Consider the following 18,350-nt stretch of genomic DNA (forward strand, 5'->3'; position numbering starts at 1 on the left):
AACATAACTTGAAGTCCAGAATTTTGATGCCTCTGGCTTTGCTTTGCTTTTTCTTTTTGCCTACCGCTTTGCCTTGGCAGGGCACCTGGGTGGCTCAGTCAGTTAAGGATCTGACTCTTGATCTCAGCTCAGATGTTGATCTCAGGTTGTGACTTCAAGTCCCTCATTGGATTCTGTGCTGAGTGTGGAGCCTTCCTAAAAATATATATGTATATTGCTTTGTCTTTGGTGGTTGCATACAAATTTTAGGATTGTTTTATCTAGCTCTGTGAAAAATGCTGTTTGTGTTTTGATAGGGATTGCATTGAATGTGTAGATTGCTTTGGGTAGTGTTGACATTTTAACAATCTTTGTTCTTCTAGTCCATGAGAATGGAATGTCTTTCCATTTGTTTGTGTCATCTTCAGTTTCTTTCATCAGTGTTTTATAGTTTTCAGAGTATAAGTCTTTTACTCTTTGATTAGGTTTATTCCTAGGTATCTTATTATTTTTGGTGAATTTGTAAATGTTTGTAAATGTTTTCTTAATTTCTCTTTCTGTTACTTCATTATTACTGTATAGAAATGCAACAGATTTCTCTACATTGATTTTGTATCCTGCAACTTTACTGAATTTATCAGTTCAGGCAGTTTTTCAGTGGATTCTTTCAGGTTTCCTACAGACAGTAACGTGTAATCTGCAAATAGTGAAAGTTTCACTTCTACCTTACCAATTTGGATGCCTTTTTTTTCTTTTTGTTGTCTGATTACTGTGGCTAAGCCTTCCAGTACTATGTTAAATATAAGTGGTAAGAATGAACATCCTCGTCTTGTTCCTGACCTTCAGGGAAAAGCTCTCAGTTTTTCCCCATTGAGAATGATGTTTTCAGTGTGTTTGTCATATATGGGTTTCATTATGTGGAGGTATGTTCCCTCTTGACCTACCCTGTTGAGGGCTTTTATCATGAATGGATGTTGTACTTGGTCAAATGATTTTTCTGCATCTACTGAGAGAATCATACGGTTCTTATCTTTTATTTTATTAATGTAATGTATCACATTGATTGATTTGTAAATATTGAATGACCCTGGCACTCCACAGTTTTCTATTAATACTAAACAGATGAGCAAGGATTCTTTCTGGGTGCCCATGGTACTCTTTTAATCAAGCACCCAAATATTCCCTGACAACTCTTTTGGTTCCTCCTTCTTAAAACCAAATCCTAAATACAGAAACAGTAAAACAAAACTTTCATATATCTTCAGTGAAAACGTTCTTTGAAACGTCCCAGAAATCCCCTGGAAACTCGCAAAGATTTGTTCCTTCATCTTATGAGATGAGGACAAGAGATGCTAAGTAATTATGTTTGTTTAATGGGTTCCATATTCCCATATCAGAGCTGCATTGGAAGGGTTATCACATCAGAAGAGACCCTCAGCCTTCCCTAGGTTAAGTTTGTCTCCGTAAATGTCATCAGTATGAATATTCCAGATGTCGCCTGCTTTACAGGAAGGCCCTGAAGCCTTGCCAGTGCCCTTGCTGTCCATCATGTCTTTTATTCTTAGGGAAACACTCATCAGAACTCTTGTGAAATAGTTACTTCCAATATAGTATTTTACTCTCTTCTGTCTTTGTGTTACTGGCTACTGTACAAAATTAACCACAGTTTTTCCACCAGTCGCTCTTCGTTTACTCTGCTGTTTGTCTGGGAGCTCTGCTATCGTCCGCAGGCTGTGTCCAGCACAGAAGGCAGCCTGAGGTCGTCATGAAGGGACTGTACCAGTGGCTCCGACTGCCGACACCTGATGAGTCACCTCTGGGACAGGCTGCTCAGCTGACCTTGCCTGCACAAACTTCAGCCCACACCAACAGATGGATCAGGAGTTCTAGGACTCGGTTCAGAGCAGAAGCTTTCAGCAGGGTGCCTGGGTGGCTCAGCTGGTTAAGCGTCCAACTTCAGCTCAGGTCATGATCTTGCCTCAAGTCATGATCTCACAGTTGGTGAGTTTGAGCCCCCACACTGGGCTCTCTGCTGTTGGCTCAGAGCCCCAGCTTTGGGTCCTCTATCCCCACTCTCTCTCGGCCCCTCCCACTCTCTCTCAAAAGTAAAAAATAAACATTTGAAAAAAAAAGAAGCTTTCTGAAAGCCAACAGCAAACAAGAATTATTTTTTATTGAATGAGGTTATTTTACTGTGATTATTTTTTGGAGCATTGTTGATGTTGCTTTAGTTATCTTCATTTACAGATCTGTCAGGAAGCCCTTTCTCTTCCTTCTTAACCTACAATTTAATAGACTTTGCTTTTGTAAATTGAAAAGAAACATTTTTTTTTCCCCTAGAAATGGCCAAAGTCCCTGGGTGCCTTTTCTCCCATGTACCTCCCTCCTCAGAAGCTGCTATTCATCTGAATTGAATATATATTCTCCCCATGTATTTTTAAACACTTTGTTATGTATAGATATCCATCAGTGATATATAGTGCAGTTTTCAAGCTTTTAATCTTCATAAAATCGGGAGCAGATTGTACCTCTCCATCTGCAGCTTTCTCTTTTGGGGAAAAGGTGATGAACACTGATTTTTGAGATGTGTCCATGTTGATATATACACTCCTGCTCATTCATTTCCCCCTCGCATGACTATACTTTATCCATTTCCTGTTGGTGGACATTTAGGCCCCTGCCAATGTTGGTCAGTGCCAGTGGTGCTCACTAGACATTTTGTACAGGTCTCATGACCTGCTTACTGAGTAGAAGCACCTCCCATGGAAAACGGACACTGTGTTTAGCTGTTAAAACAGCTCACAGCTGAGCATGAAAAGAAACATTTTCCTCTGATTCCCACTGACAGCCCCCTTCCCCCCAGAATTCAGAAGCTCTTACTTCATTCTTTCAACTTTTCATGGAAGTGTAGTTAATGTCATACGTTCAATGAGAAACTGTCCTCCTTTTTACCAAAGTATAATTGGATTGTGCATTTGGGATGCCATACCTGGGGATAACTCTCATTTATCCAGGTACAATGAGCCATTTTACGTACAGAATCAATGCCACAAGGTCCTCCCGGGAGAGCATGGCAGGGCCAGCCTCACAGGTGGGAAATAAGGTGGTTTCCTGCAGGCCAGGAGCATTCCCCAGTCTCGGGAACTTTGAACAGAGAGGAAATCATCCAATTATGTGATGTCAACGGTTCCTTGGGCTCCATTTCCTTGGAAATAATAGAAGCTTCTAGATATCAAGGCTGAGAATGAAAACTTCTAGACACACAGGAATTCCAGGGCCTTTGCCGTCGCACGATGTTGTACAGCTCCCTGGATTTGAAAGCCCAGTCAAGGAGGCCTGTAACTTAATGAACATTTTTACTGCACCTGTGTAAATAATCAGGCCAAGCCTGATGAGACCCATTGTTTTAGGATCAAGAATAATTTTCTGAGATTATTATGACCCTGGGGGAGAAGGAGGAAGACTTTTTTAAAAATATGAAACACTTTAAATAGGCAAAAGAATTACTGTGTGTCTCTTCACTGGAAATCTGGGCATGACCTAGTGAGCCTTGGGGTTGTCTGACTCTATGGGGCGCACAGCGTTGAGTGTCTGGGGCTGGGCTGTTTTGCAGCTCTGTAGAGATAGAGTTTGTTAATGCAGGCTGACTGAGATGCACATAAGTGCAGTTGTGCGGGAGAAACTATAAATCTCTGTAAATCCAGTTCTCATGTAAACTGCCTGTAGCAGGTCACTGGCTCCTCATTAGTTAAATAAAATGTGTTGTGTTTCTATTTGCTTAAGACATGTATATATAAATGCATGGTTTTACTTTTTAAAATTATTCTGTAATGCTTCTTTATTCTAAGTTTATTTATTTTGAGAAAGAGAGAGAGAACATGAGCTGGGGAGGGGCAGAGAGACAGAAAGAATTCCAAGCAGGCTCCATGCCACCAGCACAGAGTCCAATGCGGGGCTAGAACTCATGAACTGCGAGATCATGTCCTGAGTCGAAATCAAGAGTCAGACACTGAACTGACTGAGCCACCCAGGCACCCCTGCAAAGCTTCTTAATTCCCACTACCTCTATGTGAACTAAGTGTTGTCACCACTATTTGATAGGAAACAGAGACCCAAGGTGGGGTCACACCATCAAGCCTATATGCCTCCAATGCCAGAACCCAGTTCTCAAGCACCCTCACGCCTGCATGCAGGGGCCTGGATATAACCCACACATCACCCTTTTTAGTGCCTTGAGCCCTTGTTCCCTCTGGAATCACCCTTCCCTGTGTTCCTGAGTCAAACAGCTCACTGTCCTTTCCCTTTGTATTTTGAAAATTTCAGTTCCCGCCCCACCATCTCCTAGGGCTTCCTCCTCAAGGCAGAGGGCTGGGGGGATGTGGCTTTTTTCCCAAGCATTGCTCTGTCCCCACTCTGCTCCCAGCACGACCTCCGTCCCCGGCAGCTCCCCTCTCTGCCCTGGGTCAGCTTCTGCATGCAACTGGGTCCTGCTCCTTGGTTTCCTCCTTGGTTTCCAAAGCAACATTGACACACTAAAGGTGTAGGATCAAAAGGTGGGGTTTTCAAGCCAGCACAGAATTAGAAGCAAGTTAAATTGAATGTTAAGAAGTCTCCACTGTCTCACGAACACCAGGTGTTTGCCACCGAAGATATTTCTTGCCCTTGGTCCTTCCTCAGGCCTGGCTCACTCCACTTCCTCAGGCTCCTGTCTTCTTCCAGACTCTTCCTTTCCCTCCACCCTTCCCTTTGCGGGGTCCTCACCTCCCTCATCTCCCACGGGCACAAGTAAAATCACTTTATCATGAAGAACAACTCACCTTTTGGCTTCTGCTACTCAGGCCATGTGGGAGAGTGTAGAGGAATCATGTTTCAGAACTAAATACGATCTTAAGTTTCCCCCCCCCCCCCCCCCCCCCCGCCAACAAATGACCTTTTGACTCTGTTAGAGGAATTTTTTTGTTTCTTGCTAGCCCAATCCATTTCAGCTTCAAACTCTAGGCAACTTTTCTAATAGAAATTGTTTTCTTCCTATGACACAAAAAAACGAATTCCCCAGCAGAAGGTGATAATCTGTCAGCATGGAATGCATCCAAACAGTGTTGCCGCTAGCCTGAAGACGCTTCCCAGAGAGGAAATTCTAGAATGTGCTGAGCAACTGCAGTCTTTTGTTCAAAAAAGGACACATACACACAGCATACTATTTTGGAAGATCATATTCATTTGCATGAATTGATGGCTCAAGAAATTACCGACCCTCATCTTGCCTGTGGTCTCTCGGAAAATTTTTTGAGCAAAAAAGAGAAAGATTCACGGCTCACAGGACAGTGGGGCGGGGGGCGGGTGTCAAAGTGGGGAAACAAACATTTCAAAAGAGAATATCTGAGCAAGTGTGAGTCTGTAGTGGTGTTGCCTCAGGGCTCTGCAGGGGGTGGCTCTGTGGAGTTCAGCGATTTTGTTACACCTGATCTTGTCATCAACCTCCTTACATACGGAGAAGCTGGGTTGAAGGCCTCTAACCAAACTGCTGGAGGTCCTGCAGAGGGCTCTGAGCAGAGTCAGGACTGGTTTTCTTGTCCATCCTGGGTGCCGGGCTTCACCCACATTAGGACACAGGCTGAGCCAGAAGTCGGCTGTGGCAGACTCAGAGCCCACAGAGGGCTGATAAGACTATCATTGGGTCAAATGAACCAGGTGAAAGGCAGCCAGGAGAAGCACCAGTCTGCCCTCAAGTATTTAAAAACCCCACTCCAGGGCACCTGGGTGGCTCAGGAAGTTAAACATCAGACTTCAGCCCAAGTCATGATCTCATGGTTCCATGGTTCATGAGTTTGAGTCCCACGTCAGCCTGTCAGCACAGAGCCTGCTTCAGATCCTCTGTCCCCCTCTCTCTGGGCCCCTTCCTTGCTTGTTCTCTCTCTAAATAAATAAATAAACTTAAAAAAAAAAACTAACGATTAAAAATTTTTTAAATAAAAACTACACTCCAAAACAGGCAAAAATGAAATAGGTCACTGGATTGGGGTGATGGGATTGGCACTCACCTGTTCTCATTTTTAGTAGATGATGCCCTATGGCTTCTGCAATACTCTGGTGGCCATGGGGCAGGGTCCAAGCAGAGAGCATGGTGGAGCACCACACTCTGAGCACCTGGAGCCAAGGGCCACAGAGGGCTCCTGCAGGTAGGGGGAGGGAGCAGCAGCTAAGCTCAGCCCACTACATGCAGCATGACAAATGCCGGGACAGACAGACTCATGAGGGTGATCCCGGAGGAAATGGCTGACCTCCGGGGCTGGACACCCAGGTCTAAAGGGGAGTGGGTTTCAGAAGGAGAGGAGAAGGCCTGTCTCCGAGGGCACTGGGCCACAGCATGGCAGCCAAAAGTGGGACGGTGGGAAGAGGCCATGTGGCTCAGCCATGTCAAGGCAGGGAATAGAGGAAGACAGAGTCAAGAGATGGTCAGGGGCCAGATCCTGAAGGGTCTGGGTGAGGGACCTGGACTTGTGTGGGAAAACACAGAGCTATGTGGTCAGGAATGAGTCTCTGAAAAATTGTCCCGGCAGCCATGGTGTGCTCCTGGGATGGGCCAGAGGGAGAGGCTGAGGTGGCAGTGAGACCACCAGAACAGTGTCACATTAGTGCAGGAAGAGGTGACAAGCCTCGACCAGGAGGAAGGGGAGATGGACAGAGAGAAACTGGTTTCAAAACTCTTTAAGAGACCAGTCAGAGGATCCGGTGACAGACACAGGAGCATGGCACTGTCAGGAACACTTCAAGTAACAAAAACCCCCCACAAATGTGAGGGGCTTGTTTGTTTCACACTCAAAGTCGGAAGATGAAAGGTGGGTTGGAATGAGCACAGCCCTGGGATGCCATCCCTCCACCTGGAAATCCTCAGCGAGTGGTTCTTTGTCCTCAGGCATGTGGCCTCTGGGTCACAAGATGGCTGCTGTACCTCCTGCCTTCATTCTAGGCAGGGAAGGAAGCAAGGACCTTTGTCTTGAGGAAGTTTTGGCTTTTTATTTGGGAAGGGATGTCCTTCTTTATCTTATTGGCCAGGACTGTATCATAAGGCCCCCACCTATAGCTGCAAGGAAGGCCCAGTGACCTTAGTGGAGTTCTTCAGTAACCTGAAAACAAATCTGTTTGGTTAGAGAAGAGAAACAGTTGAGTATTGGCTGAGTATCCAGCAGTGTCTGCCCCAGGGGGATGTGGGTTGCAGGAGATGTCTAGGGGGTACCCCAGGTTTGACAAGCCTGGCTTAGAGGCACATACACAGGTACCCATGCACATCCAGAGAAGATGGGCAATAGATGCACCTACCCACAGCTTGAGTGAGCACACTCATCTGAAGCCATAGATTTGGAGTCACTGGCTCCTAATGAGGATGACCATAGAGAAGTTCCAGGCCATTCGTGACTCCACCCTATAGAAACTACCCACCCTCCAGAACTGCCAAAGTAAGAATGGCAGTGTTGCACGAGGCTTCCAGAGGAAAGAATCCCTATTTCCTTAGTTCTGGGTGGTTCTGTGTATGAGCCCTGGCCTACCCTCAGCTTCTCATCTCCCTGGGAAGGGAGCTGTGCCTCCTTCCTGGTGGCCACCTGCAGTTCACACAGAGCAAGCTACCTCGGAGACGTGAGATGAACACTGGGGGTTGACAGGCTGCGGGGCCAGGGATGGCCCACCCTGGGACTCCAACAAAGCCTTTCCTTTAGCAAGACTCGATGTCCCTCTTTGCGTTGACCTTGGCTGACTGGGAGAGAGGATCGTCTCCCCATCTCCTGCCTCAGCCGGGGTCCTCATCTGTAATCAGGGGCTGTCAGGAAGGCATTCATTTCTTGTTAATTATCCTTTTTAATTACGCTGAGAAGCACCTTTCCTCAGCGATTTGCTCTTCCGCAGCCAGAGCGGGGCCTGGGATGCCACTGGTGGCAGCCTGCCGTGTCCACCAGGCCCACGGCAGCCCCTCCTGGGAGCCCCGGCCAGGCAGGTTGTCTTGATTGCCTTCCCCTGTCCAGCCTCACAGACCGTAAGTGGCTGCTGAAGAAGGAGCTTCTCTTTAAAAATTTTTTAAAATGTTTTTATTTATTTTTGAGACAGAGACAGAGCGTGAGCGAGGGAGGGGCAGAGAGAGAGGGAGACACAGAATCCAAAGCAGGCTCCAGGCTCCGAGCTGTCAGCACAGAGCCCAAAGAGGGGCTCAAACCCACGAACTTTGAGATCATGACCTGAGCTGAAGTCAGAAGCCCAACTGACTGAGTCACCCAGGCACCCCAGGAGCTTTTCTTACAGGAGAGCATTTCTCAGCTCCTCAGCAGTCCCGCCTGGAAACCTCTTCCTCCCTCCTGACATTGGTGATCAGCCCCCCACCCCAGCCCCACCCCTGCCGGGGCCCTCTACCTGCCTCCTCTACACACGTCCCCCCCCCCCAACCCCCGCCTATACCCTAGTGCTCTCATCTCTTCCCTGGCCCCAGTCTCCACCTCAGTGCCCCTCAGTCTTGACCTCTCTCCTGAGCTCCGGGCCCCCCAGTGAGAGCCTGAACCCCCACACGCCTCTGCAACCACCCCCCTCCTCTTGCCCAGACTTGCCTCCTCTTCTACTTGCTTCTCCCTGCCTGAGAAGAGCCTCCCTCGCATCAGCTCCTGGGGACACCCATCACCTTGACAGGCTCAGGGGAGACTCCTCCTCCCATGTGCCTCCAGGGCACTAGCTGCTTTTTGTCTCCAGAGCCTTGAACTCACAACCATGACAGCCCCTGCTGTGGTCCTACCTGTTCTTGCCTGCTTCCCCCCCCACCCCGCCCCCACTCCCCAACTGCTGCGAACTGTGAGGGCATCAGGGTGGGAATAACACCTGAATCTTCTCTGTAATCTCAGTGACTGTGTGGGAACTGGCTGAGTGAATGAATGAATGAATGAATGAGCAAGTGAATGAATGTTCAGGAGACTGGATCTGTACACTTCTCTCCTGTATAGATACAACCACATATGCTGAAGAATGTTGCACACTGTCTACACCATCTCCCGTGGTGGGACAAGTTCTGGGCTTGGGGTGAGATGACTTCCTCCTGGATCATGGAAGAACATCCCCACATGGGTTATGTTCCCTGGTCACACCTGACCCTTTTGAGGTCAGCCCTAGTTAGGCTGCATGGAGTGAGTAAAGTAAGGGTCTCCCAAGTCTCTCTCTCTCTCTCTCACACACACACACACACACACACACTCACACTCACAAACACACACACGTAGCCTCTATCCATTCACATTCCCTGATCTCGTGGCCTTTTCTGGAAGACACCATGCAGTGCACATTCACTGGTTTGGGCTCTTACAACCCATCCCCCTTCTCCTTGGAAGCCACGCCCCAAATTTGCATTCAGGTGTCCACCCTCCTCCACTCAGCCCAGTCCCACCTCCCACCTGTAATTTTGAGGCCAATTAGAGGCCTGCCCCCAGCCACAGAAACTGGCTCAGCACTGGGGACCCAGGCCAATGAGAAAAAGGAGATTTGCTGAGGGGCTCCCGGGAAGGAAGACTCATGCCTCTCTATGGAAGTCTCTTCTGCACACTGCAGTGCACAGACATCACACCCGGAACTCTTGGGGAACCTGTCCAAAGATAAGCCAGCGCCCAGGGAACAGGGGACCCCAAAGCTTCGTGGAGGGCTGAGCTGTAGCCTGGGTACCCACCTACTTTGGATGCTAAGAACGCCCGGCCGAGGCTTTGTGAGCAAATGAACCCAATGTTCTGTCACAGTGTCCCAGTTCAGACCTGGTGTTTGGGACTGAGTGACACTAGGAGAGCGAATGCTTAAATTCCCAGAGGCAGAACCAAGGGTGTCAGGGTGAGTGGACCAAGAAAAGCAATGCCAGTGTGGTTACCAAACCCAACCAAGAATGAGAAGCAAGAGACCAGCCAGAGCTGGCCAGTATCTGAGTCACTGGGAAGGGCTTGGGAGCTGGCAGAAGGGAGAGGAATCCAGAAGGGTTTCCCTGAGATGGGCCAGGGCCTTCTGAGACAGCCTGGTGACTGTGTGTGCACAGTCTGTGGCCTTGGGCATAGAAAGGGAGGGACCATTAGCACCGACAAGGTGTGCGCTGCTCGGCTCTGAATTTCCAATTTCTCTCAGGTGGACATAAACCTGGTAGCGTCCCAGCTCCCACTTAGCCCCACTCAGTCTTCATGCCAACTGCCCACCCACTTGGACAGGCGCACTGCACCCAGGCTCCCGGCCTCTGGGAGCTCTCTCTGCAGGTTCAGTTTCCTCCCACTGCCCGCAGGGAGCTCCCTGCAGACCCCACCCCTGTGATACAGAGGAGGGCTTTTCCTGACAAATTTAGCCCAGGTGCAGGGGGCAGGACCCCCTTGAGGGTCAGGGGGTGTTGCTTAAAGCCACCATTTGAGACATCCATGAATCTCATGTTGTGATAAACCTAAGACAAACGCTTTCTCCTGCATAATGTTTCAGTGTTTCATCATGAAATAAAAATGAAGATTCTCGTGGCACACCCCCAGCCCCAGGGAGCACACCCCAGGTTCTCAAGCACAGTGGAGCTGACCAAGTCTGGGCTTCAGGCCCGGCTCCACTAGCAATTGCTGTCAATGTGGAAGGGACGAACAAATGAAAAGGTAAAGCTTTTGAAGCGGGGGTAACTGACAGGAAATGAGCTCTGTGCCTCCCTGTGCTCATAGAAACTATGGTTGGCAGGGCCCACACTGCGAACCACAGACAGGGCAGGGCCACAGCAGCGACGATGCCACCACCCGAAGCACAGCTCAAGGGTGTTACCCAAAAATAAATCTAAGACTCTGACGTTCGTCTCCTTCACTGGCTTTTTACCACCATACAGATTTCTGGAGAGACAAGTCCCTTGCACCTGGAGGTCCAGCTGGTCCCTAGGCCCATGAGCACAGCTCTGGTGGCTGCTGGGAGGGACCCAGGCCACCACAGGCATGTGTCACAGGCTTCTCAGCAGCCCAAGTCTACCGAGGAGCTGAAGAACGGGGCTGCATGCAATGGGGACCTTCCTATTGGAAAGGGAAGCAGGTGGCACGAAGGAGCAGTTGGGTGGGCTGACTTGTCTTTACTGCCACCAGGCTCAGACCTTCCCATGCACCCGGGGCCAAATGTTCGGGTTCAGAACCTAGTCCCACTGCTGATCAGCAAGCAACTGAACCTCCCTGGGCCTCAGTTTCCTCATCTGGGAAATGGAGTCTCTGGCACCTGACCTCCAAGTTCTCACATGTATTAAATTAATAAATAAGGCAGCAGGCAACTAAGTCTTCAAGCCCCTGATCTCCTGTATCCCAACCAACCACCACTAAAAACGCTAGGGGGCAGGGGCTGAAGGGCTCCGCAGGGTCCAGACCCAGAAGAGCTCTAAAGGAAGTGTTGTCGGGCACACCGTAGCTGCTGGGGCCACAGCCAGAATGCAGCCTCCGGCCCAGCAGCACCTGCCCTGGCAGCAGGTTAAGGGGGGGTGGACTGTCCCAGTAGAAAAAGCCACCGATAATCACGGTTCCACTGCACTGCAGACAGAAACAGAGGGAGAACAAATACAACAAACACACATTTTCTGAGGGTTTTTGTTCAGTTTGTTTCATTTCGTTTTGAACACTAAGGTTTATTTTCAAACAGCACACAGACGGTCTGCGGGGCAGGGCCAGGCCAGCCTGATGTCTGGGCCCCCAGGTCTCTGGAGAGACCCGACCCCACCCACAGCAGCTGCCAGGAGAAAGAGGACACTTGCCCAGACTGCTTGGCCCGAAGCTTCGGGCAAGCGAGGCGGCTCAGCGGCCCCCAGGCCCCGGCCCTGCGGCCAGGCACACATGCGGGCGCGGTGGGAGGTGGGGGCGGCCAGGAACTCAACTAGAGGACACGGCAGCTTCAAGAACACTGGTGATGCCACTGGAATCGCCGAAACCAGACTCTTTGGAACACAACCTAATCCCTGGGAGAACACCTCTTGGCTTAGGTCTCTCTCTTGATTTCCCTTCGCTTTTCAAAAGTTCAAAAACAAAATCAGGAAAAAAAAAAAGAGAGAGAGAAAGAAAGAAAGAAAGAAAGAAAGAAAGGGAAAGAAAGAAAGAAAGAAAGAAAGAAAGAAAGAAAGAAAGAAAGAAAGAAAGAAAAAGAAAGAAAGAAAGAAAGAAAGAAAGAAAGAAAGAAAGAAAGAAAGAAAGACACACACATTTTTCGGGAAAAGGTGTTCTCCACATGCCCAGACAGCTGCAGCAGCTGCTGCCCTCACTGAACCCGCTCGGTGAAGTTCTCGGGGAAGACGCCCCGACATTTCTCCAGCTCTAGGTGCTGGTTCCAGTCACTCTCCTTCACGCCCATGAGCCAGCCTTCATCCTGAGAGCAAAACAGGGCACCCAGGTCACGCAAGGATGGGGACGTAGGGCACTCAAACCCTACAGGACATGGGGCTCACTTAAGATCTGCTGGGAGGATGTCCCCTCCTCTGCCTGATCGTTTCCTCTAGCCTGTCACACCCAAACTGAAAGAATGCCTCCTCCAGGCAGCATTCCTTGCTATCCCAGACCCAAACCTGCCCAAGCCAGGAGACATCCGCCCTTCAGCATGTGGATTTAACTGTCATTGGGTGAGTTCTCCTCTCTCTACAAAGGCAACCTAACTGCTGTGCTGGTCTGAATGTGTCTAAAATCTCTCAATCCCAGGCCAAGGAGTTTCTCACTGTCTGGTGCTCACAGAGCACATTGGCTGTCCTTCCAGACTTCTACAAACAATACCAGAAGTTTCTGGTGAGCACTGACCAGTTAAACGCACCTCAAGTGACCCAAGGCCACCCCATCAAGCCCTCAGACTCAAACCTGGCCTTTGCTTTCATATTGACTCCTCACAGGGACCATCTACCCAAGTTCTGGCAGTGTTCCCAGCCCCAGACCCCAATCCCTAGGTCCGCAGGGGCCATACACCTCTGGCCGTGGCAGATGCCATCACTGACCTTGCTCTGCCTGGGACCTCCCTAGGCCTTTGTTACGTCATTACCTGCCTGTCACAGAGCCTATGTATGTCCTTTTTGAGCCTCGTCCACCCACCCACATGACCCCCACTGTGGGTTGGGGGCCAGGACTCCACTTAAAATCCCACCTACCAGGGCTGGCCCCCAGAAGACCAGTGGAGACCCAAGGGTTGAAGGAAGCTGTTAGATTTAGTACTGGGCCCAGGAAACCCTCGGCACTCAAACCTCCCGGCCCAAACCAGCAGCCTGTCAGAATTTAGAGGGCAGTCCCCGCTCTGCACCAGCCCCAGTCTCGGCTGGAGCTCACTGTGACATTAACTAACCAGGAGAAGCCACAGCAGGGGGAGGGTCTGGGAGTTATCTGGCCTGGGAAACAGCTGGGGACACAGTTGAGGGTGTTCAAGGGGGCCTGCTGGAACCCACACACTGTGCCTGTGGGCAGAGGGCAAGGCCAGCCTGGAGGAGGCAGCCCAATGTGACGCTGCAGAGTGGGCACCTCGCCAGCTCACTGCCGGGCAGGAGGGCTCACAGAGGGGTGGCCAGGGATCCTGTCCCAGGAGAGAGGAGGCCATGGAGGACAGGGGCAGGGGAAGGAGGAGGGGAGAAAGAAAGCCACTTGGATGCAAAAAACTGAGAGAAAGGCAGAGCCCAGGAAGAAGGAGAGCTGACCGAGGAAACAGAGAAAGGAGACCGGGGTAGGGGATGTGATGGCCCAGGAAAGGGGCCAAAGGGAAGGGAGAGAGTGGGGGAGGTGAAGGGAGGGGAAAACGAGTCAGGGGAGAAGGGCACAGAGACAGAGAGAAGGAGCTAACAGGAGGAAGGAAGAGCAGCTGGCGCTGTGCCTGCATGTCTGTAGCTGGCAGGTCTCTGCTGCCCCCTGCTGGCCACTCCCGCCTCAGCCAGCCAGGGCCCTCACCTGCTCCTCAGGGTTCTGGAAGGGGATCACCAGTACCACATCACCAGCCTTGAGCTGCAGCTCATCCGTGTCGGTGGCCACGTAGTCGTGCTGGGCCTGTACCTGCAGAGGTTGGGGAAGAGCTCAACACCCCTTCCCGCAGACCCCTTTGGTCCCCCCCTGCAACCTAGCACGGTGCACCAGGCCTTGTGGGGGCTTCAGCGTGCTGACAGGAGATCCTAAAAGCTCAAGACGCCACCCCGCCCACTGGGTAGCAGCGGGAGTGGGGGCAGGGGAACTCTGGGCAAACCCACATAGCCTCCCAGCTCAGGGTCTTCATCTGTAAAAGGGGGTGACCACACCGCCAGGGCACCGTCGGCTCAGATGGCAGCAGAGGCTGTGGAGTCAAGCTGGCCCGGGCGTACCTTGAACATGAACCCCGGGGGCAGATCCAAGCGTCCTGCCCCACCGCTGCCCTCCACAGTGCCATTCACGGTCGCTGAGAAGGTCTCTACCACCACGGCAGGGAGAGAGCTCTGAGGGGAGGAAGCACAGTCAGCGTGGTAAGGGAGTGGGTCCCAGAGGGCAGGGGCCACAGGGGCAAGGGAAGGGGAGGGTGTCTGTGACTGATGCCAGACTGGTCTGCCTCCGGGTTCCTCGACGGGAACTATGACCTGGACCAGCACAGAGCAAGGAGCACAGGGAACACACAGGGCTAGGGAGCCACAAGCGGGAGGGCGGGCAGACAGCAGGAAAGAAAAGACAGGGTCTTGGTCCCTGTCGTCTTACGGAGGCTGCTTCACTTGCTGCTGTCTCCCCGGGCTCCTGGGCTCCAGCCGCAGGTCGGGTCCCACCCGCCACCTCGGAGGCCTCTGCTGGCTGCAACACAAATGCCGGCATGGGGTCAGACACGGGACGGACACTGTGACCAGGACAAGGAAAGGGCCATGGACAGCAGCAGTGTCTAGAGCTGGGCAGTACAGGGAGCTCCTGGAGGAGAGGCTGGGTGCCTGTCACGGGAAGCTGCTGGAGAAGGTGCTGGCAGCACAGAGATGCCAAGTGACGTGCCACACGGGCCCCTGGATGCCACCCCGACCTTCCCTCACAGGTCCTGTCCTCTAAGCCCAAGGCCTGGCCAGGCCTCAGCTTCTTCCCACCTGCCTGGCCTGCTGGCTGAGCCATGAGACCCCCACGCTTGGGGACAGCAACAAGTGCCTGTCCCTGGCCAAACAACTCAGGGCAGGCTGGAGCAGCCTTTGCCCAGTCCTGGACACCTGTTCCCCAAGGAGGGGGGCAGCACAGTGATGGGCACCATGGGGGGAGGGGCCTGGCCAAGGCAGAGTGGACACTGTCCAGCCTCAGTCAGGCTGACCTGGGCCAACACTCACACTCGGCCACTTCCGAGTTCTGGGCACAATCAATCACTCAAGCTTTCTAGCCCCCACTTCCTCATCTGTAAAAGGAGGAAATGTCTAGGTTAGGGTGAAAGTTAAATGAGAAAATTCTGGAAACTACCTGCCACAAACAGAGAGATGCTCTGAACTCTCCTCCCTCCCACTGCAGGAGGCCTAAGCTGGGAGGCTGGGGTGGGGCTGGCAAGGGGGAGAGGGGCCAATCTGGCCTAAATCACAGCGAGCAGGAGTGGTAAGCCCCATCCTAGGGGCCTCCTGGTTCACCGCCTTGACCTCACCCTCAGGCCCACAGTGGCCTTGTCCATCCTGTGCCTCCTCCTCCAGGCTCTTCCTCATCGCTACACCCCCAGGGACTGGGGACAACTGGGAGCTGGCAGATGGGCACTTACTTGGGCAGGCCCCGGCTCGGCCGTCTGGCTGGGCCAGGCCACAGCAAAGGTGCCCTCGGCAGCACTGGGCTCCCCGGAAGGCAGGCTGCCAGCTGGACTCTCTGTGGGCTAGTGATGGGCCACCAGGGAGAGCAGGGCGGGAGGGGTGGAAGACCAGGGAGGAGGGGGTGTTGGGCAAGGGCACAAGACAAGAGAAGAGAGTCATGAGCGGCCCAGCATTGGCAGAGGGGAGACTGGGTGCCTGTGGCGGGCAGCCTGGCCCATCAAGGGACACACATGGACCCTCTGAAGGGAAAACCACTCCCACCTCCTTGCTCCTACTCCTGACAAAGGGATGAGCAGGCACAAACGAGCCACACGCGGCTCAGCACCCACCAAAGGCCCCTCGCTAAAATGGCTGCCCGTGCCAGGCTTTCCTCTGGCCTCCTCCACAGCAAGGCTATTCGGAGCCTTCAAGCTCCTGGGAGAAGTGCTCCCAGCACTCGCACACAGCGGCTCCTGCTCCTTCAGAAGCTGCATAGTGGTAGTGCGGCCCCACGCCCTCCCTGAGCCTTGTGCCTAAGCCCCCAGGTGATGAGGACAACTGCCCCAGCAGGCCTGCTCGCATAAGGGCACCTGGCCTCACCCTGCTTCTCCTGTCCCTCGAGCCACCCTCCTCCTGTCCTCTATCCCAACATCTCCCCGATGCCGCTGCCCTGTAGGATCCCCACAGACACAAACCTTCTCAAGGACGAAGACCCTCCACCCCAAGGCTGCCCTACCTCGCAGGCCGCAGCCCAGCAGGAGGACACCACATCCATCCTACGGGGCCACTCACAGACCCCACGACTGAGCCAAACCACAGAGGACCTTCTCTGGCTAAACCGAAGAGCCCCTTCCCCGCAGGGCCTGGCAGAGGGGAAGCAGTGGGACACCTGGAGACAGGCAGTGACGGCCAGCTCCTGCGCACACGAGCACCAGCCCGGGCGTGCGTGTGTGTGCACCTGTGAGCAGGCCAGGTGCAGGACCAGGCAGGGTGGGCCAGGGAGGAGCAGCTCCCCCTGGGGGTGGGCACAGAGCAAACACAGCTTACCTCCCAGAGGTCCCATGGAATTGACTAGGCGCAGCAGAAGGGGAGAAGGACAGAGTTAGTGCAAAGGTTAGTGACGGGGGCAGACGAGCAGTCCCCAGGGACCCCCACCCCAAGGCCCTGGAGCCCAACGGGCTCAGGGCAGCACGGAGCCAGGCTCCAGGGTCTCCAGGGGGCCAAGTCCTGGACACCTGCCAGGGAGTGCCCAGACACAGAGCCACTGCGAGGAGAGGGGCAGGAGGCTGACCGAGGCCGCAAGTTACCAAATGAGTGTTCAGCTGACCTTCCTCCAGAGGGCCCTCTCCCTGACACGTGTCTGCTCTTCCCCTCCTCTTGCGCAGGGCCAGGGGGCGGTAGGGGGCCAGGGCACCAGGGGAAGGGCAGTGAGTGGGAGGAAAGCCTGTTGACCCCAGGACCCTAAAGGCCTGGTGGCTTAGATGGGCACCCATGGCCAGACATGAGCCCACGGCCCGGCGCCCCAGAGACCCGCAGGTCCGCAGGTGGTGGTGGTGGTGGGCTCAGACCAACCTGACCAGAGGGTGTGGGCGCCTTCACGGGGCTCGCCACAGGCGGGAGGGGGTCAAAGTCCAGGTCCAGCAGACTGGCCTGCTCCGAGAAAGGCCCCGGGGCCTCAAACTTGGCAGCAGTGGCAGAGGAGGAAGGCAATTAGTGACAGGCTGGGAGCACTCCACGGGGAGCTCACAGCAGGCACACATGCTCACGTCTGCCTCACACGTGGGAGCACTGCCCCCACCACGACCCTGGCACGAGCTCCACGCACACAAGGACCGCACCCGCCACCCCCCTCAGACATCAGCAGCAGGCCCACTGGGGTAGCCACCCGCCAGCCCAGCCCAGCCAGAGGTCTGCCTTGTCCTGCAGACCATGGTGGGCTCCCGGTGCATGCTCCTCTCTGCTCCCCACACCCACAGGTTCTCCCAGCCTCACCCTTGCCCCCCCAGAAGCAGCACAGTCCACCGCCCTCCCTAGGACAGGCCCCCCTCGCTGCCCCACACAGCTCACCTGTGGTGACACCCACCCACCCGCCAGCTCCACAGAGTGAGGACAGGACTGAGCCAACACACACCGCCTGGGAGCCAAATCTTAGGTGTGGGTTCCCCGACACTGGGGGCACCTGTATTCAAACCGCAGGTCCCACCCCCAGAGACTCCCATTCAGCGGGCCTGAGTGCAACCCAGGAATGTGCTGGTAACAGGCATGGCCCCAGGAGACTGTCCACGTCCACCTAAAGCCTTGTGTCTAGAAGGACCCAAGACCTGGGTCCTGGGGAAACGGGCTCCCCAGGGGCTTCACAGCGGAGCTGCGGCCTGTCAGCAGAGACCTGAGACTCTCAGTTCTGAGAACACTAGGTGCCAGCTGTCCCACAGCTCAGGGAACAAGGCACAGACCTCGGAGAGCCCGGGCTGAGTGGTCTCACTTCCTGGACACGGGGCCCCAAGTCCCAAGCCCCTGCCCCAAGCCCACCCCCAACTAGTGACTTTCCCTGGGTTGATCCCTGTCTAATGAGGCTGGGGTTGGGGCCACTGCTCTGTCCCCATGACCCTGCCCTCTCTAAGTGAGTGAGTGCTCAAGACACCGTGGGTGCATGGCCTGTAGG

General features: G+C 53.3%; 1 protein-coding gene across 25 annotated transcripts in view; it reads right to left on the reverse strand.

Moving 5' to 3' along the window:
* Positions 1 to 11,553: 11,553 nt before the first annotated feature.
* The window catches only part of BIN1 (bridging integrator 1), a 55,180-nt gene continuing 48,383 nt past the window's right edge, over positions 11,554 to 18,350 (reverse strand). For 9 of the 25 annotated variants that reach the window (XM_058715602.1, XM_058715603.1, XM_058715596.1 and 6 more), the window contains 7 exons: positions 17,261 to 17,368; positions 16,736 to 16,759; positions 15,664 to 15,771; positions 14,652 to 14,741; positions 14,288 to 14,398; positions 13,884 to 13,985; positions 11,554 to 12,336 (listed from right to left, as the gene is read on the reverse strand). In XM_058715602.1, coding sequence (XP_058571585.1) covers positions 12,229 to 12,336; positions 13,884 to 13,985; positions 14,288 to 14,398; positions 14,652 to 14,741; positions 15,664 to 15,771; positions 16,736 to 16,759; positions 17,261 to 17,368 — 651 coding nt within the window. In that variant the 3' untranslated portion in view covers positions 11,554 to 12,228. The remainder of the gene's footprint in view (positions 12,337 to 13,883; positions 13,986 to 14,287; positions 14,399 to 14,651; positions 14,742 to 15,663; positions 15,772 to 16,735; positions 16,760 to 17,260; positions 17,369 to 18,350) is intronic. The other 16 variants (XM_058715616.1, XM_058715612.1, XM_058715615.1 and 13 more) reach the window with 3 other exon arrangements.

Source organism: Neofelis nebulosa, chromosome 2 (assembly GCF_028018385.1).
Source record: "Neofelis nebulosa isolate mNeoNeb1 chromosome 2, mNeoNeb1.pri, whole genome shotgun sequence".
Classification (NCBI taxonomy): Eukaryota; Metazoa; Chordata; class Mammalia; order Carnivora; family Felidae; genus Neofelis; species Neofelis nebulosa.